The 27,771-nt window shown below is 40.1% G+C and overlaps 1 protein-coding gene across 3 annotated transcripts in view; it reads left to right on the top strand.

Annotated features, from left to right (window-relative positions):
• The window catches only part of PSPH (phosphoserine phosphatase), a 43,214-nt gene extending 18,636 nt beyond the window's left edge, over nucleotides 1–24,578 (top strand). The window contains exons 1-7 of one of the 3 annotated variants that reach the window (XM_019632142.1): nucleotides 10,888–11,143; nucleotides 14,422–14,560; nucleotides 16,832–16,990; nucleotides 17,694–17,828; nucleotides 18,361–18,506; nucleotides 19,501–19,649; nucleotides 21,803–24,578. In XM_019632142.1, coding sequence (XP_019487687.1) covers nucleotides 14,532–14,560; nucleotides 16,832–16,990; nucleotides 17,694–17,828; nucleotides 18,361–18,506; nucleotides 19,501–19,649; nucleotides 21,803–21,910 — 726 coding nt within the window. In that variant the 5' untranslated portion in view covers nucleotides 10,888–11,143; nucleotides 14,422–14,531 and the 3' untranslated portion in view covers nucleotides 21,911–24,578. Of the gene's footprint in view, nucleotides 1–10,887; nucleotides 11,173–14,421; nucleotides 14,561–16,831; nucleotides 16,991–17,693; nucleotides 17,829–18,360; nucleotides 18,507–19,500; nucleotides 19,650–21,802 lie in introns of those variants that run through there. The other 2 variants (XM_019632144.1, XM_019632143.1) reach the window with 2 other exon arrangements.
• The last annotated feature ends 3,193 nt before the right edge of the window (nucleotides 24,579–27,771 follow it).

The raw sequence follows: 27,771 nt of genomic DNA, 5'->3' as shown, positions 1-27,771 counted from the left end.
AAAGCTGTTAACTATCCTGCACCCACGTGTGAAAGACTACCTGTCTCTAAAATTTACTTTTATCCAATCCCAGAGATTTCCCCGCTTTGCTTTCTCCCAACCCCTTAATCTATCACCAGTGGATTCTATGTAAACTTCCTCCTTTGATTTTATGTATAAAATAAGCTGTAAACTGCCATTTTGTGGGGCATTTTCTCAATTCGTTGAGATTTTGCTTCCTGGCAGTTGTCAGTTGCGATCAAATAAACTCTTATAAGAAGTTTTGTCTTTGGCTGGATGTTTTTCATCGACATTACTTGGCATAGTTGGGCAGGATTCCAAAGAAGCCCACCCAGGAGCACCCTGCGGCCTGGACCCAGATTCGGTGCTAGATACCAGCAGGGGCCCATTGTGCCCACCAGCTCCCCGCTTCCCATTGGGTGAACTTGGGTGAGTTTTTTTTGGAATTCCAGACCCTGTTTTAAGGTAGGAGGCCCTGACTTTATTTGAGCTGTTTTTAAATCCTCGAGGTGGCAGGGTTAAGAATAAACCAGGTTAAGGACAAGAGTTGAGGAAAAAAAATGGGTGGCTGGTTTTAATTTTGTTTTTTCAATTGGAATTGCTTACTGCGAGTCTGAACAAAACTTTTTGCCAGATAAACGAGAGTCTAAACTTATTCAGCTCCGAAGATAAAGGGCATTTACTCCCTTCAGCTTGAATTTTGGGTATTTTTAGGTGACTAAGAATCTTTGTAGAGGTGTTTGAGGTTACTCCTCAAAACGTGCAGTGGCCCCATGGGAATCCTAACACAACTATAATTAAATATTTGACTTGTCCGGGGACGCGCACATAAAGGCTGGTTACATAGCACTCCGAGTACTCACGGTTGTACCAGACAGCTGGGGAGAGAAACCAAAGCATGTAAGAGGGTTGAAGTGACTCAGGAAGTGACAGCCCCTTGGAGCTCAACCCATAAGCAGCACACTTCAACCCACTACATAATGTCGCTAAATATTTATTTAGACTCTGCAGATATCAAAAGAAAATTGGAAATTAACATGGGAAATCATGCCTCAAAGGCTGACAAGCTCTCATACTCCAGACCCATTTTACTCCTACAAAGAGATGTAAAGTTCCTAGGAGTCTTACAAGTACATACAGACATGGAAAGATTTATCTAGAAGTGATATCAACTGAAGATGGCCAAAATGGAGCTCTTTTGACATCTAAATATTTGTGTGCACAATTAGAAAAAGCTGGCTTAAAAGTCAAACTAAATGGAATAGGAGGCTTGCCTCAATTGGCAAATAGAAACCTCTGAAATGGTACAGAGAGATGTTCTTCGCACCAGGAAGTTAGTAAGAAAATTTTTGAGACTGTCTCTGAACTAAAGGTTTCTGAAGCTGCAAAATGCCAACACCCCACTTTTTCCTCTTCGACTGTCCCAATGTGTGCTTTACTTGTTTGGACTCACTCTCGTTTTCCTCTGTTTCTTTTCTGCACCTCTGTTGCACCTCTGAGGAGCTGGTCTTGGGTGGAGGGGAATCTGCTGTTGTATGCAGGCAGAACTAAGAAATCTAAAGATTCCCCCAACCCTCTCTAGGAGCCTGATGAGTTCGCCAAGAAATTTGAATTAAGTGTTAGAACATATAATCCTGGATTTTCTGATTTATTCCAATTAATGCACTTACTGGTTTCTGAGAGCAAAGCAACAGAATTACTAAAGGTTTGCTAGGGAAACTCCTGTAGAAGAATGTGCTTTTATTGTAAAAAGTCAGGTCACCTTAAGGATTGTAGAAAACTAAAACAGGATTTAGAAAAAGAAAGGAAATAGAAGGAAGCATAGGGCTGCTCCAAGAACTTTGAGGGCATTTTCCATTCTTACTAACACTGGGGCTACTTTATCTGTTAACACCACCCGTCTAAGTTGCCCTCCCCCTTGGGGTAAAGCTTCTGTACAAATGGTAGGGACAGCTAATCAACCAATGTCTGTTTTTAAATCAGAACCTGTTCCCTCCCAACTAGGAAATGTTAAGCGGCAACATCTAGTTTTACTACTCAAATCTGCCCAATCACCTGATAGTGTGAGACTTTCTAACCGATGATGCTCACATATCCTTCCAGAAGAGTGAAATGTATTTAGGACTAAATGAATCAGATTGGGGAAACAATGATTTTAAAAGAGACAAACTAAGGAACTGGGAAAGTTATAGAAGGTTTGTAAAGGAAACTCTTGAGAGAATTTTATGTATGGTTAAGCTAAATGCGATTAAGTAAATTTAAATATCAAAAGTAAGCTGGTGAAAATTAGTTTTCTCTCTCTGCTAAGTAAGACAAAGTTTGTTACAAGACTGTTGGTCTGCACTGATATGAAAATGTTTTCTGCCTGAAAAGCAAAAATTATTTGTCATCAAAATATTTGTCTATGTTTTATATTGTCTTAATTAGGTCCTTAGTTACTCAAGAGAACTAAATCTAAGAACTAAGTTTTGCTAATAGTTATGTAAACTTCTGTATGTTAGGACTGCTGGAGTTCATGTGCCCCCCCCCCACCCCCACTTAGCCTAATGGGTATTATAATGGTTATGCCCACCATTACATCCCTGATAAAGAGGCTCAGATCCTGGAAAAGGCCAGGAAATTTGCTTAAATGTTTTTAACAACCGTGACAGGAAAAACTAGGAAAGAAAGGAACAGTAAGACTGGAGATAAAGCCAGATTTTAGTTAAGAGACAGGCCAAGTCCAGGGCCACCTTAGGGTCACCCACCAGTCCCAGAAGAGAAAACTAGTCTTGATACTGATAGAATGTTTGTTACATGATGTTCCAATACAATTTTAGGCTGTTTTTCCAGTACAGATATTGATTGGCAAGATTAAGTCAGCCACTCCTATTAAAATAGCTATTGGTAATACTTTACCTAATATTTGCCAATATCATTTGTGGCCTGATACACCAGCTTGAATTAGCTCATTGTACAAGATTACCTTTAAAAGGGTGGGGGGCTTATAATTCCATGTATGAGCGAGCACCTGTTATTCTCCTATCCTTTCAGTAAAGAAACCCAATGGGAAAGGATGGAGATTTGCACAGGATCTCAGCTATAAATAGATACCCTATGGTTCCAAATCTACATATCCTATTATCAGCTATTTCTGTGTGTATTGCCAATATTTTTCAGTAATAGATTTATGTAGTGCTTATTTCAGCATTCCTATGAAAAAGACAGGAAATGCCTCTTTGCTTTTCTAGCTGGGAAGATCAGAGTTTACTTCGCCAGCAAGGCCCCAGGGGTATACAGAGTCCCATCTATTTCTCTCAGATATTAAAGGCTGATTTGAATAATGTTGAATTTCCCAGAAATTCTTCTCTAATCCAGTATGTGGATGATTTATTCTTATGCTATATGCAATAACTTTCATGGTAAACATAAATTTAAGTTTGTTTTTTTTTAAAGATTTTATTGGGGAATCTGGGAAGAGGAACAGAGAAGTTGCTGTCCTTTTGTTCTTCAGTCTAGTTGCGGAGGACATCGCTTCACTGGCCCATGTTGGTATTATCATTGCACTCTTCCCGGATGAGGCAGTCGCTTGCCAGCCATGGACAGCCATTCACAGCGGCTCACGGCAGCTCATGAAAGCTCATGCAAGCTCATGTCAGCTGCCGTCCAGCCCCACTGCAGCCTACGCTGTCGCCAGCAACTCACGGCAGCCCAGTTCCAGGTTGAGCTGTTGTTCTCCATCTTAGCTGTAGAGGGCGCAGCATCACTGGCCCTAATGTGGGATCCGACTGGGGTCCTGCTGCTCAGAGCTGGCGTCCCAAGCCAACTCTTAACCAATGAGCCACTCGGCTAGCCCTTTAAGTTTTTTATTTACTTGAATAAGATCAGCCCAACAAGCTGAATTAATGGATCCAACAGGAGCTTGTAAATGAGCCAAAGATCAAATAGGCAATATTTACCCTGATAGTTGCCATATCTTTGGTGTAGCTCACAACTTGTGGAAGCAGTGAGGCTTCTTCCGCAGGGCAGCCCATAAGAATGGAAAACAGATTGCAGGATTTAAATAAGATGTCATACAGCAACTGAAAAAATAGGCAATTATCAAAATTCCAGGGCATTCTAAGGCTGTATCACAGAGGGAAAAGAAAATAATTTAGCTGATACTGCAGCTAGACGGACAGTAATAAACAACCAAATTATCCAGACTTGAGAATATTTCTTCTCCCTATTAAATCAGTAAAAGACTTTTACAATTCCAGTGGGCAGCTGCAGAAGAAAAGAAAATATGGCAACAAAAAGGGGGAACTTTGACCGAAACAGATATAGCTTAGCATGTATATGAGCTAAAAAATTGGGGTCTTGTAAAGATGGTTTCATGGAGCAAAGAATATTATTAGAAACCTACTGTAGCTCATACGGTATATAGCAGATGTTCTTTCTGTTCAAAATATGACCCTGGAAAATCACTCCATGGGTCCCAAGGACATTTCCCATTTCCTTTAGATCAATTTGAGGTATGGTAATTGGATTTTATCCAAATGCCACCATCTCAAGGATACAAATATGTGTTATCATGATTTGTATGTTGTCTCACTGGGTTGGGACATTCCCTTGCAGGAGAGCAACAGCCTTAATGGTAGGGAAGTTATTTAAAATAATAAATAGTCCTCAGAGAATTCTCTGTGAATTACATAGTAACTGAGGGACTTATTTCACTGGGCCAATACTATAATCTATTTGTAATATTTGGCCTATTTTACAGAAGTTTCATTGTGCTTATCACCCCAGTCCTCTGGACTGGTAGAATGTACAAATGGTAAATTAAAACTCAACTAGGTAAAATTTTAGAAGCTTTTCTTTTACTCTCCCTTGGCCCAAAGCTCTCCTTATAGTGCTGCTCAACCTGAGATATTCCTTTTGGTAAATACAGGCTTTCTCCTCATTAGTCGTTCACATTATGTAAAGGAACATATGAACCAACCTTACTAAAAGGAGACATTCAACATTATTATCAAGGACTTATCCATTATCTTAAAGAAATTAATAAATTAGTAATTGATTCCCTTCAGTGTGCTCTTGGGAGACGAAGACTTCACAGACCATGACTCACAACCAGGAAATTTTATCCATTGGACAAGACATCAATTAAAACCTTCAACCTTGTCAGAAAGGACCCATCAGTGGATAGCAAAGACTCTTCAAGGATGAGAAGCCGCTGACATCAGGGATAGACAGCTAACCTAAGACATTGAGAAGGCCTATATATCTACATAATTGATATTGAACTTAAAATAACCATTTGTTTCATTGTCTTTACCTGTCTGCTAATATTAATAATGATAATTATACTTGTTCTTTAGGCTTTTCTCAAACCCTGTACTTATAAAGCCCAACTGTTAATAATTGCTAAATGGATATAGATAACTTCTTTATTATCAATAATATTTTTATGGTTTTGAAATTTAGAAGGGATGTTATTATAGAAGGAAGAAAAGGGATGTGTGTATTTTTGAGAGAGGTTAAAAGGAAGTAGCTTGTCCTAGTAAATTGATTGTTTCTGAATGAGGAAAGGAGACAAACTGAGAAGGACCAGTGAGGTTATAGGCTAATGGAAAGCAAATATTGAGAAAGGAATTTTATATATATATATATATGAATCCAGTTATGCTTACCCCCTAACTCAACATAGACTACTAACTATATTAATTCAGATAGAAGCTGAAGTGGATGTATATGTGTGTGTGTGCATATATATATATATATATATATACATATATATACATACATATATATATTTATATATACATATATATATTTATACATATATACATACATATTTATATTTATTCATATATACATATATACATACATATTTATTTTTATATATATATATACACATACATATATATATTTAAATGGCCCTCTATAATGGCTGCTGAGGCACAGAAAATTTATTTATGAAACTCTTAGTGTCCTGGCCTCTAGAAAAATTTTTTTTTTTTTTAGATTTTTTTTTTTGGTTGGGCATTGGGGGATGGGAACAGCGCTGGGGAATTGGGGGAATGGGAACAGACAAGTTGCTGTCGCTTTATTCTTCAGTCTAGTTGTGGAGGACGTTACTTCACTGGCCCAAGTTGGCACCATCATTGGCTCTTCCCAGGCGAGGCAGATCAGTCGCCGGCTTCTGGACGGCTGCTCACGGCGGCTGATGGCCGCTCACACTGGCTGCTGGCTACTCACGGTAGCTTATGGCATCCCACTGCAGCAGGTGCTACAGCCTATGCGGTTGCCAGCGACTCACGGCAGCCCAGCTCCAGATTGAGCTGTTGTTCAGCATTTTAGCTGTAGAGGGCAGTGTCACTGGCCCTCATATGTGGGATCCGAACTGGGGCCCTCTGGTGTCCCAAGCCAGCTCTTAATCAATGTGCCACTCAGCTGGCCCTAGAAATTTTTAAGTAGTAATTATAATTTACACTATTATTATGTTCTTACAGCCCGGTCCCTATTAAACCTTAAAGTTACAGTTCCCAGTTATACAACTTGTAGAAATCAGATTAATGAATGACACTTGAATGCTTCCAATTTAAACTAGATAGACCATATTAAATAAAAAAGGGTGAATGGTTATGTCCCCAGTCTATATGGAATTCTGAATTCACCCAATCCTAGCCTATTGTATCCACCTCAGCAAACAATATATGGTATATTGGAAGAGGACTTTTTATTGGGAAGGGTTAGAAAATTCTTTTGTCATACTGATTTCTATTGTAATGACACCAGGTTTACAGTAAATGCTATGGGAATATGGTGTAATACTAAAATAATAGGCAAATTAACTTTGCCTGAGGTTAATAAAACCCATGATAACATTGATACTGAAAATCCAATGCATTGGGAAATTGAACTTAATCCTCCCCATGAAGTCATTTCTATGGAAACTATTGGGTTGTCGGAAAAGTCATGATATATTTTTTTCTATGTTTTTCTTTGCAAAAATTGCGTGATGACTTTTCCAACAACCCAATAATTGGCCAAAAGAAAAATTAGAATTTCTAGAACATGAAATAATAGTCTTCATTCATCTAGCTAAATTTATCATAGGGTACAAATACCAGTAAAACAAGACAGGAAAACATATTAACAATAAAAAAAATTATGACAACGCATGTAAATGTTCTTTGGTTGGCTAGGGTGTTTGCTCCCCTCAGGCTCATACTTGTCTAATAGACATTTTCTTCTCCCAATCAATGTTACTGGTTTAATACTATTGTTCTTGGTCCTAGTTTGTATATGTTATACTAGATACAAAAAGCAACATAAGACAGAGAAAAAACTCAGATCATGATATCTCAAAGATTAGAAATAATCCAGAATGTATTTAATAAAGACATATAGGATCTGACAGCCTCCAATTTACACACACTTTATTTTAAATATAAATAAATGTTTTGGCCTTGTCTGCCATCTAAGGTTATTATAGTCTTGCTCCACCCACAATGGTCCAACAACATTCAGCAAGATAAATGCTGACACTAAGACTTCCTAGGAATGAGCCTTCCTAGCACCATGGGACCACACTATACAACCAAAAGGTTGATCATCAATGCATCCTTTGAATTGATTTATGACCAAAAGGGGGAAATGGGAACGGAAAAGGGGGCACATATTAATCTGACAAGCTCAGGAGACTGAAAATAACCACATAAGATGGTGTGAGCATAAAAAAATTTCATAACTAAGTGGGCCATGGCGGGAAGTCACATCTTTAGCTTCCTTCATAAAGTTAATCTGTTCCTTTTCAGTGAGTCTGTTGTCTTTTTGTGCCTAAGATAATATCTTTGGAATGTCTGTAATTCTTTTTCCTGAAACTGCAAAATTCCTCATTAATATGCCTGTCTCCTGATTACCATCTCTATGTGCTGTAAAAAGCGAACTGTTAACTATCCTGCACCCACATGTGAAAAAGTACCTGTCCCTCAAATTTACCGTATTTCCCCACATATAAGACGCACCCCTTTTCCAAAAAATTTGGGATCTAAAAACTGGGTGCGTCTTATACAGTGGTTGTAGATTTTTTTTACTTGCGTTTCCCGTTTTTTCGCGCTTGTTGTCTTTGTGCTCATTGTTTCGCACTTGTTACCGGTATATTACAGTAGGTTACATTTTGCCACGTTATGCCCGGAAATGGCTCAGAAAAGATTTTCGTACAGTGCTGAATTCAAGTTAAAAGTGATCCAGTTTGCAAAAGTGAATGGAAATCGTGCTGCTGAACGTAAGTTTGGTCCTCCTCCAACTGAGAAAACAATCTGAGACTGGCTACAGGAAGAAGAAACCCTACTGAAAATGCCACGTCAGAAGAAGGCCATGAGAGGCAATATATGAAGACAGTGATTTGTTATCAGACACAGAGGAGGACAAGCTAATGGTTGGGAGTTTTGACAGTGATGAGTTGTATGAATTTTATGATGAATAAAACTTGAGTTCAATAACTTCATATAATACATTTTTTTTCAAATTTCGGGCCCCCAAATTAAGGTGTGTCTTATACATGGGTGCGTCTTATACATGGGGGAATACGGTACTTTTATCCCATCCCAGAGATTTCCCCGCTTTGCTTTCTCCCACCCCCTTAATCTATCACCAGTGAATTTCATGTAAGCTTCCTCCTTTGATTTGATGTATAAAATAAGCTGCAAACTGCCATTTCGTGAAGCATTTTCTCAATCTGTTGAGATTTTGCTTCCCGGCAATTGTCATCAGTTGGGCTCAAATAAACTCTTGTAAGTTTTCTCTTCAGTTGGATGTTTTCATCGACATAGTTAATCTGTGAAATGGACACATTAACATTGTCCCTGCAGAAAGGCATGGGACCAGACCCAGATGATGGCTTTGAGGTTTCTTCTAACTTCAGAATACATGATGATGCTGATTCTGTATAGTTGTTGCAGTCTAAAGGCCCGTGTGGTCAGTACATCAAATATTTAATATTCAATAGATCAGAGTTTGGAATAAGGAAAGATTTATCGAGTTGGCGCCTTCCCAATGTTGATGAAAAAAAAACATTCAGCCTAAGAGAAAGCCTGTAAAAGTTTATTCCAGCCAAACTGACAATAATTGCCAGGAAGCAAAATGTCAACAGATTGAGAAAATGCTCCAGGAAATGGTGGTTTTGCCGATTATTTTCTATGTAGAATCAAAGGAAGAGGATTACATGAAATCCACTGGTGGTAGGTTAAAGAGGTGGGAGAAAGCAAAGCGGGATCTCTGGGATTGGATAAAAGTAAAATTGAGAGACAGGTACTTTCACATAGGTGGGTACAGGATAGTTAATAGTTCACTTTTTACTGCACATAAAAATGGTAATCAGGGGACAAGAATAATAATGAGGGATTCTATAGTTTCCTGCTCTGGTGTGGTGGGTTGTGCCCTGAGGGGGTCTGGAAAAAGGGATTACTGTGACATTCCAAAGATGTTATCTTAGATGCAAAAAGACAATAGATAGGCTCACATAAAGTAAAGATTGACCTTTGTCAAGGAAGCTACAGGCCAAGGATGTTACTACCCACCTTGACCTGCTTTTAGTTAGGAATTTCTATGTTCATACCATTCTGTGTGGTGAATTTTGGTCTCTGAGTTTGTAAGGCTAGCTGTGCAGGCCTCCCCTGAGGTTGTTAGGTTTAGTATGTGGCCCCTTTTTCATCCATAGTGTATTTGTCAGGAGAGAAGAGCAGTGGGGAATAGGTTGGTGAAACAGGCTCCAAATCATGAAGGGCATAAAGTAATTGAATAACAGAGACATTATACTAATGTATATGCTCATGATGGGGAATGGATTAGCCAGGGCATTCTAAGATCTGATATGATTAAGTCTTAACCTGATTTGATTCTAGAATCCTCAGCAACCAAACCTGAGTACAGGCAGGTACAGTAGTGTCAATAAAATGCAAATGGCCATGTTAAAAAGAAAAAGTCTTTACCTTTTAGAAATATATACTGAAATATTTTTGTATGAGATGATATGATTTGCTTTGAGATAATGAAGGAAGGTGTGTCTTGGTGTAGAATTAACCCCTGGTCGTTGGCAGAATATAAAAGAATTTACGAGACTCTACAAGAATATACAGAGAAAAGATTTATTGAAAGTCGAAAAGGGAGAGTGAGAGTTCTGTTTGGAACAGGCAGAAGTTTTGTCAGGGCAGTTTGAGAGGGAGAGCTGCAGAGACAGAGGGATAAGAGAGAGATACTGGCAGGAGTTGTGCCAGGGCATAGTCTGATGCGAGACAACTGCCCTGATGAGAAGGAGTGCTGGAGTTTTATATTTTTCTAAGCAGGATGTCGGGTGCTTGTCAGCTTGCAGGGGGGCTACCATTACAATTGTTTTTTCCTGGGAACTGTCCTGTTCCCATCTATGATGGATGTCAGTTTGTAGGGGGTTACTGTTGTGATTGGGAACCGTTCTGTTCCCATCTATGATGGGTGTTTGTTAGTTAGTGTGCAGGGGGTTGCTATTGCGATTGGGAACTGTTTTGTTCTCACCTATGATGGATGTAAGGTGCTTGTCAACCTGCAGGTGCAGTGCTAGCCAGGAGGGTCAGAGCCAAGTGGTTAATGTTTAAGCTTGTTCCTGTTAACTCCTTGCGTGTCCCATCCTGCCAGCTCATAAGCCCACTTCCGTTAACTCTTTACTTGTCTCATCAAGGTGGACATGTGTGGTTGTGAGATTGTGATTTATATTTATATTAAGAAACAAATATTTGGCCTTTGTCCTCATTTCTGGCACAGAACTCCTATAACCCTTGGGATTTTCTGTGATGGGACTGAAAGGTGTCTCTTGTTATGTTAATGAGGTGACTTTTGGACTGTATCTAAGGTCAGGGGCTGTTTGCCTAGAGAACAAACCATGTGATTAGAGGTTTGGAACTTTCAGTCCCTGACCCCCAACTTCTGGGGAAGGGAGAGGGTCTGGAGGTTGGGTTTGGTCTTCAGTGGCCAATGATTTAATCAATCGTGCCTTTGATTAATGAAGCATCCATAAAACCCCAAAAGGGCTGGGTTCGGAGAGCTTGGGGTTGGACAATGTTGTGCCTGGAGAGGGCATGGGAGCCCTGCGCCCTTCCTACATACCTTCCCCTGTGAATCTCTTCCACCTGGCTGTTCCTGAGTTGTATCCTTTTATAATAAACCACTAATCTAGTAAGTAAAATGTATCTCTGAGTTCTGTGAGCCACTATAACAAATTAATTGAACCCAAGGAAGGGGTGTTGGGACCTCCAGTCTACAGCAGATCTGTCAGAACAGGTGACAACCTGGACTTGCGATTGGCATCTGAAGTGTGTGTGTGTGTGTGTGTGTGTGTGTGTGTGTTGGGGGGTTAGGGGGTGGGGGTAGGGGGGTGTCAGCCTTGTGGGACTGAACCCTAAACCCGTGGAATCTGATGTTGTCTCTGGACAGATAGTGTCCGAATTGAGTTGAATTTTAGGACATCCAAGCAATTCTTGGATGTGTGGGAACCACCCCTCCCCCCATGTTGGAATGGGTACAAAACCCTTTTTAGTGGAGTTGTTGATGAAGCAGAATTTGTTACAATTATTGAAGCAGGATGATGAATATATGGAGTTCTCATGTATGTATTTTTGTATGTATTTGAAATTTTCCACAATGAAAAGTTAAGAAATGGTTAATTGTGGGTATGTAATTCACAATTACATCATTTGGTTTATTCATTCAACCCTCAGAAAATAATTGAGCCTCTGCTGAAAAGAGGCTCAAAGTAGGCATTTTGGACAATTTTGGATCTTAAACAGTTTGCAATCCAGTATTGAAGGTGATGTTGCGGGAAATTCAGACAGAGAGACAGGACACCAAGGCTCGGGAAGCAACATTTATTGATGCCGGCCCTGGCTCAGCGGATTTACATCCAGAGGCTGAGCCCCGACCCGGGTGGGACTCGGGGCTATATACCCTGAGGTTTCCAGGTTGGCAGCTAAGATTTATTATTAGGACATGTGGCCATTGCGCCGGTTCCTGACTGGCTCCCGGGTGAGGTAGGAATTCAGAAATATTAGACACGAAAGTCTTAATGGCCATGCAGTCTAGGAATGTCTTTGTCTGAAGCTCCCTGCTACAGCGCAGAATCCTTAGTAGCCACGTGGTCCAGGAAAGCCTTTGTCTAGGGCCCACTGCTACAGCGACATGCACATAAATAAGTTTAAGATAGGTTGGAATATGATGAATTGCATATATTAAAAACAGCCTACATAATGTACTGTGAGAGTTCTGGGGGTAGGGAATGAAGATGACATTTGAGCTTTATTCATTCATTTAATTCAACAAATATTGAGCCCTACTGTGTGCCAGGTAGTGTTGTTCTCAGTCTTAAGGATCCAGCAGTGAACAAAGCTGATAAAAGCTCATACATATTCTTGTGACATTTACATCCTAATGAGGACAGATACATCATAAACATAAGTACATTTTATCATATATTAGGAGATGATAGATGTTCCAAAAAAAAAGAAAAGTACAGCATAATGAGGGAGATTAGTAATGTTGGGGATAATGATAGGGAGGGGGAAATTGCAGTGATAAATGGGGGGCTCAGGGTTGGCTCACTGAAGAAGGTGATATTTGGACAAATTCTGAATGAGAGAGTTGGCTGAGTGGCTATCTGAGTAAAGATCATCCCCACCAAGGGCACACCAGCTGCCTGGTGTGTTTGGCAGAGCAGCAAGAGTATCAGCGATGTTGGGGCCATGTGAGCAGAGGGATGAGGAGTAGGAATTACGGTAAGACATGTAATGGGGAGAGAGCGTTGTGGTGGCGGTGTTGGCAGTGGTGATTGTGCTAGGGTTGGGGGCAGACCTTATAGGTAATTGTGAGAACTTGTGCTTTTACTTTTAGTAAAATGAGGAGCCATTGGAGGATTTTGAGCTAGCAGTGACATGATTTGCCTTAGTTTGCAATGATTACTCTGGCTGTTGAGAACAAATACTAGGGTTGGGGACTGTTACCGGTACCTTTAGCTCCTTGCAATCTTCCAGGATGGAAATCAAGAGAGATCACCAGACAGCAATGCAGGCAAATAGAAAGTTTTATTAAGCTTGTGCACAAGAAAACTAGCACCAGGAAAAGGAATAAATGGGCAGTTTCCTGAGGGAGGCTGAGACAGGATTTTTTTTTTTTAAGATTTTATTGAGGAATTGGGGGAGGGAAACAGCATTCGGGAATCGGGGAAGGGGAACAGACAAGTTGCTGTCCTTTTGTTCTTCAGTCTAGTTGTGGAGGACGTCGCTTCACTGGCCCATGTTGGTATTATCATTGCGCTCTTCCCGGGTGAGGTAGATCGGTCGCCAGCCACTGGACGGCTGTTCACGGCGGCTCTTGGCAGCTCATGTTGGCTACCGGCCAATCACAGTGGTTTTACCACGGCCCACTGCAGCCTACGCCGTCACTGGCAACACACGGCAGCCCAGCTTCAGGTCAAGCTGTTGTTCATCATCTTAGCTATAGAGGGTGCAGAGTCACTGGCCCTCATGTGGGATCCAAACAGGGGCCCTGCTGCTCAGAGCTGGCGTACCAAACCAGCTCTTAACCAATGCGCCACTCGGCCCGCCCTGAGACAGGATTTTTAAAGGGAGCTAGGTGGGAAGAGAACTGTGTCTAGGCATATTAAGGCAGGTTTCCTGGCACCTGTGCATTGTGGCTCTATGCTTCTTTGTGCATCCTATGTCTCATTAGCAATGTTAAATCTTCACCCCTGGGTGTGATTTTTAGCATTAAAATGAAGAAAGTGTCACACCATGGGCACCTCTGAGCCTGACTGCACAGGCGGAGCCAAAGAGAAAGCTCCTGGCCCTTGTAAGGGGATCCTATGGTTAGCAACCTTGGGGTCTTTAATGTTGGTTGGTCTCCCTAGGGTGAGTGTCCTTGGGGAACTTATGTAAGTATTGGCAGCTGGCTCCTGTCTGTTCAACCTGACTGAGTTAACAGTAGGAAGTTGCCTTCCTGTCTCTGGATCTTTTAGGAGGCTGTTGGTACAATCTAGGCAAGAAACATTGGCGACTCAGGCCAGAGTGGTAACGGTGGAAGTGATGAGAAGTAGTCAGGTTTTGGTTAGATTTTAAAGGTAGAGGCAACAGAATTTCCAGAAAAATTGAATGTGGGATTTGAGAGAAAGAGAAATGTCTAAGGTGACTGAAGAATGGACTCGCCATTACGGGAGAGAAGTAACGCTACATGAATGGCAGTTTTTTAGGGGAAGGGATGATCATAAGTTCAGTGTTGGGCATGTTAAATTTGTAATGTTTACTGAACACCTGAGTGGAGCTCAGGTAGGTTTTTGGAGTTTACAGTTTGGGAGAGAGACTGGACTACAAGGTATACATTTGGGAGTTACTGTTATAGATGGCATTTAAAGCCCTGAGCCTTGATGAATTCATCAAGGGAGTGAATATAGGTAGAGAAGATCAAGGATGGACCGTGAGTCATTGCAACATTAAGAGAACAGAAGCAAACCAATCAGCAATGAGCTCAGTCTCAACAGAGGGGACAATATGCGAACAAAGGAACCCAGCCCTCTAAGGTGAGGATTCAGCTTGAACAAGAGCATGATGGTAGGGAAAAAACAGTTTGTAGATAACCAATAAAATGTGTATTGTATTCATTTTTTTTTTTTAAATATGGTTTTCTGTTGAAGCGTCATTCACATTTAGGTTGATAATGTTACTGCAGCATTTAAGATTCAACTAATTGGATTCATTAATTTACCCTCCCTTTCTCCTTTAGTGGGTCTCCAATTAAACTCATGTTTCCTATTTGGAAAACTCTTGTAAGGTCAGCAATTTTTTTCTGTGAAGGGCCAGATAGTAAATATTTTAGGCTTTGCAGGTCATACAGTCTTTGTTGCAACTACTCAACTTATCTGTTGTAAGCAGCTATAGACATGTAAACAAATGAACATGGCTATATTCCAATAAAACTTTATTTATGGACACTGAATTTTGAATTTTATATAATTTTTTTGTGTTTGTAAATAGAGAATATAAATGGAGCCACTTTAAAATGGAGTTGGAACTGCCATCCCTAGGAACTCTCTTATGAGTCAAACATTTGTAATGTTAAAACAGGGCAAAATAACCTTTGGACTGGGCCTAAAGCAGCATTGTATCCCAAACAACTGTTTGCAAAGATAACGAGAAACAAGATATTGTGACTACTGGGACTGATGACTACTGGACTGAAAATTAAAAACATTCTTTAGAATCAGCATCACCCTGTTAGCTCATCTGCTCCTATAGAAGTTCCTTCCTTTTATTGATGTAGTTGTTCCCCTTCCCTTTTTCATAAATATTCCTTGACTTCTCCTAATCAGAACACTATTTGGGCTTCTTTCTGAAGAAGCTTCCAGAATAGCTGTTCTTTTGGATCTCAAATAAATGCTTGTTGCCTCTCACTTTGACCTTTTATTTTTAGGTTACATGTCACAAAATGTTATTCTTCTATTGACTTTTTTTTAAAACTATTTAAAATGTAAAAGTCATTCTTACTTCATAGGTTATACAAAAATATGTGGCAGGCTGGATTTGTCTACTGGCTGTAGTTTGCTAACCCCTGGCTTAAAAGACATTTTTTTTTTTTCAGGTCAACTTTGAACTGGATCATTCTGCCAAATGCATTGGTTAGAAATGAGTTACGAAGTGGGTTGGTCAGCTCCTTAGAGTCTATTTTCAGCTGATGTTTATTCTAAATATAGATTATTTGCATCATCCCTGTGGCCTTGTTTATAACATATTAATCTCTTTGATGGGAGGCTGGTCTAAGCAACCTCTAGGATCCCATTCACCCCCATCATTAGTCCAATGATTTTCTTAAAAAATAAAAAAACCTCAAAATTCTTTTTGAAACTCTGTCCTCCATAGCTTCTGCAGCACCATGGCCTCCCAGAGTATCTTCCTGTGACCTCTTCTTTTCATTTTACTTCCCAGGCTCCTGATTTGAAGCTTCCATTCCTACGGGCTCTGTCCTCAGCCCTCTTACCCACCCCCCCACCTCCCCTACTCTGGTGACTTTCATCAGGCCATGCCTTCAGTTACCACCTCTACACTGATGACTAACAAGCGTGTACGTTTAACTCTGACCTCTCTTCTGAGGCATAAAAGCTTTTAAGATTTCCCATTACCTGGAAGTTAAAATCCAAACTCCTTAGCCTGGCCTGAGGCCCCACTTGATCTGAACTCCTCATGCACTGCTCGGTGGCTGGGCTGAGCCACTTGGCATCTTCCAGCACAGTCTCCATCATTCTTTCTCCTTGCCTCTGGCCAAGCCTTCCCTCTGCCATCACCACCCTCTTTCCTGGCCTCCATCTCCCTCCTTCCCACTTCCAGCAGATACAAATTGATACTCTGCCCTTTGAGAACCCTCTCAGGGTCACATGCCCTTCAACATTCAGCTCAAATGCCTGTGCCTCCTGGAAGGCATGTTTCATAGACAAGATTAAGCATTTTTTGTGTGTGTGCCCATAGTATCTTATGTACATTTCTATTTTAGTACTAGCCTTATTAGGTCAGAAACAGTTGCATACTGGTTGAACATCAAATATATTTACAAATTGTTACCTTTACTAGACTGAGTTCCTAAAAACAGGGTTTGGGTCCCACTCATCTTTGTAACCCCAGAGCCTGACATTTAGAAGGTGCTTAATTTGTGTTTAAAAGGGAATGAGTCCATGAGTACGTGCTTATGTGGGCTGCACTGACTTTGATACAAATCAAAGTGCTTTGGCATTAGCAGGCAAAATTAGACCTTTTATGATTATATTTTATGTCTTTAAATATACTTATCTTTTTTGTTGTAGGAGGAAAATTCTTCTAAGGATGGTCTCCCACTCAGAGTTGAGGAAACTCTTCTATTCAGCTGACGCAGTATGCTTTGATGTTGATAGCACAGTCATCAGAGAAGAAGGAATTGATGAGCTGGCCAAAGTCTGTGGAGTTGAGGATGCTGTGTCAGAAATGTAGGAACAGTATATATTCACTTTATGAAATGATTAAGAATTGCAAAAGAGAGTGACTTTTGGATGACACGCAGGCTCAGAGCCATAATGCCCTGATTTTAGTCCCTGGTTATGAAACATGGGCACTAGGCTTTTTCTTTCATCACTTAGAGCAGAATTTGGTAGTGTACATTATCTAATCATTTATACAAATATTTATGGCAAAAAAAAAGTTGCTCTGACAAACAAATATGGATAGGATACTCTCTTAGCTTTATTAGGGGAACAATGACTGTCACTAACTGAAGAAGATGACCTGAGTGGGTTCTCCAAGTGTCCAGTGCTTTGTGTCATGGATAAAAGTATAGCCTTAGTGGTTTTCTGGAAAGCTAGTTTTGGTTCAGAGACAGTGGATGCCTGGATGAGAGCCCCTCCTGCCTTCCTACCCTCTTTCATGTATGTGGCAGTCACCAGGTCATGGACCATTTCATGTTCAGCTGTATTTAATACAAACATGGCCCTGAAATATTAATGTGCTTCTCAAGCAAACCTTCAATAGTTTATTCTTAGGCCTTGCTCCTATAGGATCATAGCTTGTCTTTTGTACATGGGGCTCTAGGCAGCACCTTGCTCGTGGGTGGGTGTTGTGAGGAGTTGGGGAGGTTAGGCATTAGGTTTCAAGAATAGCTGATGTTCTGGCCTGATTGTTAGGTCTTTCTCCTAGGACTCGACGAGCCATGGGCGGGTCAGTGCCATTCAAGGCTGCCCTCACAGAGCGCTTAGCTCTGATCCGGCCCTCCAGAGAGCAGGTGCAGAGGCTCATAGCAGAACACCCCCCACACCTGACCCCTGGCATAAGGTAAGAGGAGCCTCGATCTGGGTCTGTTGTCTCCCTGTTAGCACCTGCACTTTGGGGGATGTTCTCCCGAGAGTATCTCACCATTACTTTTGTGCTCCCTTCTGTGTGGTTCTTTTGGTACTTATATAAGTTCTTGTCTGGCTGGTTGATCCTGCCCATTCTGCCTTCCCTTTCTCCCTAGAAGAGAGCCGAAGCCTCCTCTTCATCTGTGTTTCTAGGTCTATCTAAGGGCAGAACAGAGTTGTGGAATGGTTTCCTAAAGCACTCAAGCCCCATCCATTAATTTATAAGTACATTTAGAAAAACATAAATAAAACATTATTCACCAGCACAGTACCTTGTCCAATGTACCTTGGGCAAATGCATTCAGGAGAAAAAATATATTTATATTTTAGTTTCCTTTTCATGTTTCATGTTTTATCTTTTGTATTAATCAGTGTTTGGTATTTTATATATATATATATATATATATATATATATATATATATTATATTTTTTTATTTTTTTATTTTTATTTTTATATTTTTTGCAGGAAGCTAGTAAGTCGCCTACAAGAGCAAAATGTTCAGGTTTTCCTGATATCTGGTGGCTTTAGGAGCATTGTAGAGCATGTCGCTTCAAAGCTCAATATCCCATCAACCAATGTATTTGCTAATAGGCTGAAATTCTACTTTAATGGTAAGGCTTTAATGGTAATATTTTCCATTTCATATCAGTTTTAGTTTTCAATATCCTAAGTAATGTCTCTTGGAATGCAGCTTAAGCAAGGAGGCATCAGGGTTAAATATTGAGATAACATTCTCTTGACTGATCTCTTTTGTGCCTTGGTATCCTTTGCTCTGCAAAATAGACTTACGTCATCATTTCTTCTAGCTTTAGTATCCATAGACTCTATCTGTATGTAAATGTCTGCACATAGTAAAATGTTAGTTTCTACATAACTTACATGACTTATTTTGTTATGCGTTATATTTCAGTTTTATGAGACCTCTCGTGTATTGGAACTGATTTAGACTCAGGAGGGAGAGTTAATTTGTTAGCAAGTCACTGCACTGTAACTGCCTTTGGAGGTGCCTCCTGGCCCCTTTCACAACCATCACAGAACCACAGCTGTCGTTTTCTATTATCTCAAGTTGTCTCCAGTTACGTCAACACGTGGCTGACATTCTTAAAAACCAAGTAATATTAATTAAAAAATTTTAAATGTGTTAATAGAACACTTTTGAATGGTCTATAGGTAAAGATCATTAAAAAAAGAAGTAGAGAATGAGTGTGGTAATTATTATAAGAATGAAAATAATTGATCAAATATAAGTTGGAATCTCCTCTTAGATGACATTACATATTATTTGAAATTTCATATATTACTGTTTCACGGTGTTCTGCCACCTTAACAATGTTTGAGAGTTACTATACTGGAAGCTTAGAGGATAAAACTAGTTTACCCCAAAGTGTTTATGACCTAAAGGAGTAACCTTGAATTTGTAATTTAAAAGCAAAGCTTGTTTATTCTGAGGAATAGGTGTGGAAGTCCAGGCTTTGTCACTTTACTGAGGGCCATTTCTAGTTTTCTCAGGGACACTTAAGTGAAGTATTATCTATGCAAAAAGCTGACCCTACTGTTCTAATTCTGTGGATCTTTCTTTAACACTGCTTTAACTACTCTTCTAAGGTGAATATGCAGGTTTTGATGAGATGCAGCCAACAGCTGAATCTGGTGGGAAAGGAAAAGTTATTAAACTTTTAAAGGAAAAATTTCATTTTAAGAAAATCGTCATGATTGGAGATGGAGCCACAGACATGGAAGCCTGTCCTCCTGCTGTATGTATTAAACATACTAATTTTTTTCCAGTTATACCTGTGTTTTAGACAGCTGCTTTAGAATTTAGTAAGATTTATGAAGAGTTAAACAAAAAAAATCTAAATATCACTGTAAGATAAAAAAACTGTAAATAAATTCAATCTCAATGTATCAAGTTAACTTTTTATAAACCCCACATTTTACAAGTAAGGAATTAAAAACCTTTTAAAACTTTCAACAACACGTTGTTCCTGAAGTATGGCCACCTCTTAGCCAAAGTATGTGCTCACAAGGTTTGTCTTCATTTCCTCAAATACTACCACAGATAATAATAGTACAGCTCTTATAACTAACCAGAATTTTAATGTCATTTTATATTTGATAAACTATTTCCTCATACATTATCTCATTTAATCCTCATAACAGCCCTGCTAGATTAAAGTATTATCTCCTTTTTACACTGAGAAGCTGAGGCTAATGGAGGTTTGATAACACGCCTATATTAGAACATTTTATTCTTCACAATGAATGTTATTTTCTGCCACTAGCAGACACAAATGCTATACAGCAAGTGTCCTAAATATCAAATGTGTCCACCTCACATAGGACTTTGCCTCTATCAGCTCCTTCTAACTTAAGAAAAACTGAACCAAAAATATACTGGTGAACTTTTTTTACAACTAGCTTCCTGAGATTTAAAAACAGTAATTGCCTTTGTAAATATTAATCAAAAGTGGTTAAAGATTCTTTTGGGATCCTTTTAACATTACTTGCGTCAGTTTAAGATAACACATTTTCAGATGATTCACAACCAACACTGGGGCTGACTAAGTAACGGCACTGGGCTGGTTTAATGAGGAGTACGTAGACCCAAAACGCAGAGCTCTCTTAGGGAGCTCCCAATCCCATTGCCAAGATATAACAAAATTATAAATTCCAAAATATAATTTATAATTATATTCCAAAATTTTAAATAGCCTGACTGAACCAAGAGATAGTGCCATGCATGCAGGCATGTGGCCCTTGGAATGTTGTCAGAGAAACCTATGACCTAAAGGAAGTTTAGCAGCCATCCCATGAAGGCCTAGCAGGGCTTAGGGGGGCAGTTTCCAGAGGGAGGGCTGTGGGATGTATGAGCCATAGTCCTGGGTTGGTTAGTGGGCAAGGGCCAGCGGGAGTGGGCAGAAGCAACCGCTGAAGACCCCACACTTCCCTGGGCACTTTGGTGTTAACCTTTAGGTCATCTTCTGGAGAGACAAAGAATGAGTCAGTATGTCAGGACAACTGAGTTGGTGCTGAGAGGGCTGCCACAGAGGCAGGAAGCTCAGTTAGGAGTCTAAATTTCCCTAGAAGGTAAGAATCTAGTTATATGTTTCCTTCTTGTGTGGTATGAAAAAATGAAGACAAAGGGCACAAAAGAGAATTTTGTACTTCCAAATTAGTGTATATCGTGTCTATATCTTGGCAGAAAAAGAGAAAATACCATTTTAAAAGACTTGGGAGAGGGCTTTTACCCGATCATGCTGACACCCTGATCTCAGATTTCCAGCCTTTGTGACATGTGAGAAATAAATTTCTGTTGTTTATAAGCAAAACAAACCCAAGATTACTGAGTATAAGAAGGTATCATTTAATAGAAATTTAGAAAACAATGTTATTTTAAACAGTTTCCATGATGAGAAGTAGAGTGCTGTCATCAGGTATTGGGGTGGTCCTCTCTTCAACCCAGGATAACACAAACCCCAGGGAGAGAGGCCCAGATCCATGAAGGGCACCATAGGGGTGCTGCTCAGCCCTGATTCTAGTCCTGCAGAGGTCTGCTGCCCCATAGGCTTCTCTGATCTTCCCTCTGGAAGTTCCTGGACTGGATATAAATGCTGTACAGTTTAGAATGCACACATTTACTGCATAGTGATTTTCTTTTTGTAAGCAATTGTCCTGGTTTTAGGAGGGCTTCGATGCTTTTGACACCCACATGTCCAGGTGAATGGATGTGCAGGTAGCACACTTGACTCATTCACCAGCGGGAGCTCCCCAGTGAGGCGGGGCTCACCTGTCTGCACAAACAGTTTATTCTTCCACACAGCACTTAATACCCTAGGCTGCTACTGTATCTTTTTAAAAAAAACAAACCACAAAAAAACCTATTTCCCTTTTTTATCCCCCTTCTTAGGATATTTTCATCGGATTTGGAGGAAATGTGATCAGGCAACAAGTAAAGGACAATGCAGAATGGTACATCACTGATTTTGTAGAGCTTTTGGGAGAGCTGGAAGAATAATCAATTTTTATATAGTTCATAACAACTTCAGGTTAACTTTTAAAAGTTATACAGTTTAATACTGTTTGCTTCCAATTGCCTATTACAACTGAATAAATTTGGTACTGATTATCTGTACTTTCAAATAAACTACAGTTCGGCCTTCTAGAAAATCACTTTTCTATACTGTAGTTCCAGTATTATTATGACCATTAATTACCTGGAGAGTTTTATAATCTGAATTCTTTATGTATTTTCCTAGCTTTATTTTATTTGCAACTTTTTAAAGGTGGATAGTAAATTAAACACCTCACTATTAGAAATATGGATTAGGCAGCTTTAAGTGAATATTTGTTTTCCCTCTGGTATATATAAATAAAAGTTTATCCATGTGTCAGAACAGATTTGTGGAACTTTAAATTCTGCCAATCCTGCATTTCAGTGTCCAGTATTTCAAGTACTTGATGTGTTCACTAACAACCTTGAGGCAAGGAACCAAGGTGAAGTGGAGCCCCCTCTGAGCACAGGGCAGAGTGCTTGTCACAATGTACCCCCACTCGGCCCCTACTGAGTGAAGTTCTGGGCCAGAAAGATGGAAGTGATTTTATTACCCCTTGGAATTTTTCCTATAGGGAATTGTTACATAGGTTTTTAAAAAAATAACAGTGGAGCCTTAAACAAAATTTCTGACCTTAAAAAAAGGGATATTTGATAATCACGTGAAGTAAAAGAACTAAAAACAAGTTTTACTCTTCTCGAATTAAGGAGGAGGCTCACAGGGAGCTCTCTCCCCTAAATGAATTAAGAAATAACTCCTAATAGCATAATGAACCATTATTTCTTACAGATGACTTGGAAAGACCTGGGAGCCAGGTTCATGTTTGTTCTGAGCAGTGCCAAGAAAGGGAAATTCCAGAACATGCTTTAAAATTATGAGATTATATATCCTCCCTCGTGGAAAACTCGGGGAGGATAAAGACAAGTGTTTAGGAAGAGGCATGCAGTGGATGCTGATGGATAATTAAGTAGAAGAAGCTTGAAGGGTTTAATATTGGAAATTATTTGAAAAATGTATAATTTAACCAAATAATCAAATTTGGCCAAATAATCAGATAATTATTTAGCCAATAATCAAATCAGATGAATCAAATTTCCTTCAAAATCATAATTTCTGTAGGCAAGACATGAAATAAGTTTGGCAACATTTAAACGAGATGACAAACAACGAGGCAGTTGTTTCCTAATTATAAATGCTGCTTGGCTGCTCTCCAAGAGGCTGTTTTGTGGCATTTGTACTTTCAGCACTGCCAAGCTCTGGGCAGGACCAGGCATGCCAGGTCTGTAAGGCGCACTGCAAACTGCCTCAGCCTTTGCCATCCCACAGTGTGCACAAGCTGGAGCAAGACTTCCCCGGGCAGGTGGGCAGGTAGGCAGAGGACTGAGCAGCTGTTGGCCCATCAGAGCCTGCCGTCCTCGGGCAATGGCTTGAACAGGAGGTGTACACTGGATTTGGATCTGAGGAGTCTAATCTGCAGAGAAATCTTGATACCCACATATAGCCTTTTATACCCATTATACAACCCCTCCTCTGGTCCACAGGCTCCCCAGCTCCCAGCAAGCTGCACAGAAGCAGCATTCACAATCCCTTCTTTGTTGTGTTGGAGGAGTGAGTTTGAAATGATGCAGCAACTGTGCTCACTTCTTTCATGCTTTTCTAATTCTGGACTCACTTGGAAACAGCTACAGAACGGCTCTCCCAAGAGTTATGTATGCTGCTAAAATAGGATGGGATTTAGAAAGTGGTGGCAGTGTTACATGGTTTCCTATCCTTGTGATACCATTTTTTCATGCTGACCATGAACACTGCTTATGTAAACAAAAAAAGTTAAGAATGGGAGACGTAAAGTTAAGAATTGAACTTTGTCATGGCATTAAGTTGAAACAGAAGTCCCTCAACTTTTATATGCTTAAAAACAAGAAAAAAAAAAAGACAACCCTATGGCTTTCATTCCCCACTCCCACCCCTATCTCCTTTGGTATGACTGCTGCTATGATTCTTCTCTCTCTCTTCTACTGTATACAAGTGTTTCTCCATGACGTCTAGGGAGGCCTGCCCAGCTACCACTCCCAAGGGCAGGGGCAGCATTCCAGACCTGGGGCAGGAGTATAGTCAGAGATTCAAGTGGTCGGCTTCAGTAAGAGATGGCTTTTGCCTCTGTGACCCTCAGTATCTTTATGATTGGTTCAGAAAACTTGGGGAGTGAACTGACCACAGGTCACACTGCTTATTTTCATAGTTAATGACTGCTATTTGGTCACATTCAGAGCTGGAACCCAGGCCAGTGATTTCCACAACATTCTTTATCTGCATTAATAGAACCAGGAGAACCTACTCTAAGCTAATACTTCTTATTAACACAGATCACAAGTGTTAGAATATATTAATACAGATGAAATTTTACTTCCTAGGATGCAAGTTGTTTTGCAAAAAATTCAAGTGGTTTCATATTTAATGTTCACTGAATTCTGGCCAAAGGATGGATTTTAGTATTAGAGGATTGTTCAGTACTTTGCTGATATGTTTCCAATCCTGAACATATTTCTGTTTGTTGTCTTCCTTTTGAATTGTTTTTACTGAGCTTATTACAAGGATTTCTAGAACTTGAATAAAAAATGGTATGAATAAGGACACTGCCCTGCTTTCTGAGTCCCATGTATTTTCTAATTAGAATTGACAGTCTCCATACTTTCTTTTCCTTCCTTCCCTTTCTCCCTCTCTACTTCTTTTACTTTCCCCTTTCTTCCTTCCATGGATTCATCAGGCATATTACTGAACATCTACTACATCCCAGCCAGAAACAAACTACCGTATTTGCCGGCGTATAAGACGACTGGGCGTATAAGACGACCCCCTAACATTTCCACTCAAAATACAGAGTTTGTTATATACTCGCCGTATAAGACTACCCCCTCTTCCACACACCTTCCACACACCAAATAAAAGGTAAAACAATATCAGATTTGATTTGGCCCACTGAAGTGCAAACAAGCGTATTGTATTTCGTGTCACCACATAACCGTTTTGGCGATGTTGAGCCACCATGTCTGCTACATGTTTTTCGAGTTCTGGCCAGTGTGGGGTGCCTCTTCTTAATGCACACTTACGCCTTGGCATACTCTTTAATGCTTTCTCATTTGATTTCCAGTCCCGAACCATCTTTTCTGTTACTCCATATTGTCTTGCAGCAGCACAATTATTATTTTCCTTAGCAAAGTTTATAACTTTCAGTTTAAAATTTGCATCATACTTCTTTCTTTTGGCTGGTGCCATGATAGGGATGATAGGGGTTTGACTGGTCGACGTTTTCTATGCTGTACTGTACAATGGTGCAGTATTGTGGTTGGCTGTTGGCTGTATACAAAGCCTGATTTGATTGGTCCCTGCTCCCTGTTTGCCCGCCCTGTCACTATAGCAGTCTGGTCCACCCTTGCATCAGCATCTCCCTGGGACCTCACTAGTGCGCAAGTGCGAGCTCTTCAACATTCTAACAGGCACCATTATAGCGCAAAATCGCGAATCTTCAATGCATATGTAAAGAAATATACGGTAACCCGAATTACCACACTCGCAAAATCGCACACAGCCGACCATACACCCAGTATGGTATCGCGATTCGCGATTTTGCGCTATCATACTGGGTGTATGGTCGGCTGTGTGCGATTTTGCGAGTGTGGTAAAATCGCATAACAGCAAAATCGCATAACAGCCGAGCATACACCCAGCAGCGCTGCTGATGCCTGAACGGTATGTGGAATGAAGTGGGCGGGCATCGGGAGGCCACTATGGCACGGGGCAAGCACTATGGGCAGTCTATCTGAAGTGTACCTGGCGTATAAGACGACCCCCCCACTTGGAGGCATATTTTTCAGGGCCAAAAAATCGTCTTATACGCCGGCAAATACGGTATAAATTTAATAAATAAAAAAGTATAATGTGGAACTGAAAAAGGATCTTTCACAGGCAGTTGTGAGAATAAGATAAATGAACAGGTTTTGTCAAGTGCTGGTTTGGAGGAGAGCAAAGTATGTTTCTAAGAGGACTTCTAAAAGTATTAAGGGGGCGGCTGGTTAGCTCAGGTGGTTAAGAGTGCAAGCTCATAACACCAAGGTTGCCGGTTTGTTCCCCACATGGGCCACTGAGTTGCGCCCTCCACAACTAGATTGAAGACAACTACTTGACTTTGAGCTGATGGATCCTGGGAAAATACACTGTTCCCCAATAAAATTTCTTTAAAAAAAAAAAAAAAGTACTAGGGATGATATCACATGAAGGATAATTAAAAGTGAGTTGGCTTATATAAGTAATATACTGGTGAATATAAGTAATATTCACCAGAGTTATACCCAATAAATGGAAAATTAATTTGGAAGTTTTGAATATTGGCAGTGAAAATTAATAGTGGGATAAAATAATTCATTCTACTACCTGAGTTTAATGAAAGGATTTGACAAATTGGCAGAAAATGCTAAAATAAAGTGATAATTTGATAAATTAGCTTAAGAATACAATGTTCTTGTCAAAAGTCACCATGCAGCTAAATTAATGATCTTTTCAGACTTCATCTGATCCAGCCTCGCAGCAGCATTTGGCACAGGCAGTCTCATCCTTGATGGACTTTCTTCACTTGGCTTTCATGGCATCCGATTTTCTTGAGTTTCTTCCTATTTCCCTGGAGGTTTTTCACTCTCCCTTCCTGGTTCCTCCTCACCTACTGCTTCCCGGAGCACCAAGAAGAGCCAGTTATAGAAATTCAGAGCTGAAGGAATCTTAAAGGTCGTGGGATTCAACCTCCCATTTTATAGATTAAGGATTCAACACCAAAGAGGATAAGCACTCAATGAACTAAGAAAATAACTCCTAATAGTATATATGAACCATTTCTTTCTTACAGATGACTTGGAAAGACCTGGAAGGCAGGTTCATGTTTGTTTTGACTAGTGCCAAGAAAGGGAAATTCCAGAACATGCTTTAAAAGCTTGCCTTCCAGGCAAGGAACCTGGATTTAAGAGCCTATTGTGCTGGCAGCCCGACCCCCAAACACCATGACACTGTGCTGGTGACCAGGGTCCATTTCCTATAACACCATGACACTGTACTCAGGTGACCAGGGCCCATTTCCCGTAACACCGTGACACTGCACAGGTGACCAGGGCCCATTCACTGTAACACCCTGCTGTGGCCCAAGGGACAGGTTGGTGAGCTTATTTAGTGTTTTACTCCATTGACTCGCATATGCACACTGTGCTTGGACAAGCTATTTTTCAAGAGCAATGGTCATTCTCAGCACAAGTTCATAAGAAAGATTGCAAACACATAATATGTGAAAATTAAGAGGATTTTATTGACTTTTATATGTTCTTGGAGAAAACCATTCAAATGTAAGAGTTTGACATTTGATATGAGATTTATTCACACTTTACACAAATTATTTAACTTGAGGGTCAGACATAATTTTTCATTTCAACAGGACGTTTATATGATTAGTCACAAAATCAGCACACTCAAAAAACTAAATCAAACAGCTATACAAATTTGCAGCTTGATGCCAATTTAAATCTCAACATGCACTACCCCCCATAGATGATCATGGATACCTGGAGAAAGTCTGAGGTCACAAGTGATTTTCACAAAATAAAACCTCTTATTCTAGTGCTTCTCGTTTTACAGAAAAATATTACAAATAAAAAGTAGTGCTATTCAGGGTGTTCATCTCACAATCACATACGACATACAGGTTCAAGCCATTTCCCCTCTCATACGGAGACATCACAACATTCTATGTCAAGACTGAATTATTGATTAAATGGACCTTAGCAGCCAC

This window comes from Hipposideros armiger, unplaced genomic scaffold, assembly GCF_001890085.2.
Source record: "Hipposideros armiger isolate ML-2016 unplaced genomic scaffold, ASM189008v1 scaffold_1083, whole genome shotgun sequence".
Taxonomy (NCBI): Eukaryota; Metazoa; Chordata; class Mammalia; order Chiroptera; family Hipposideridae; genus Hipposideros; species Hipposideros armiger.
This window is presented reverse-complemented; position numbering and strand designations above follow the sequence as displayed.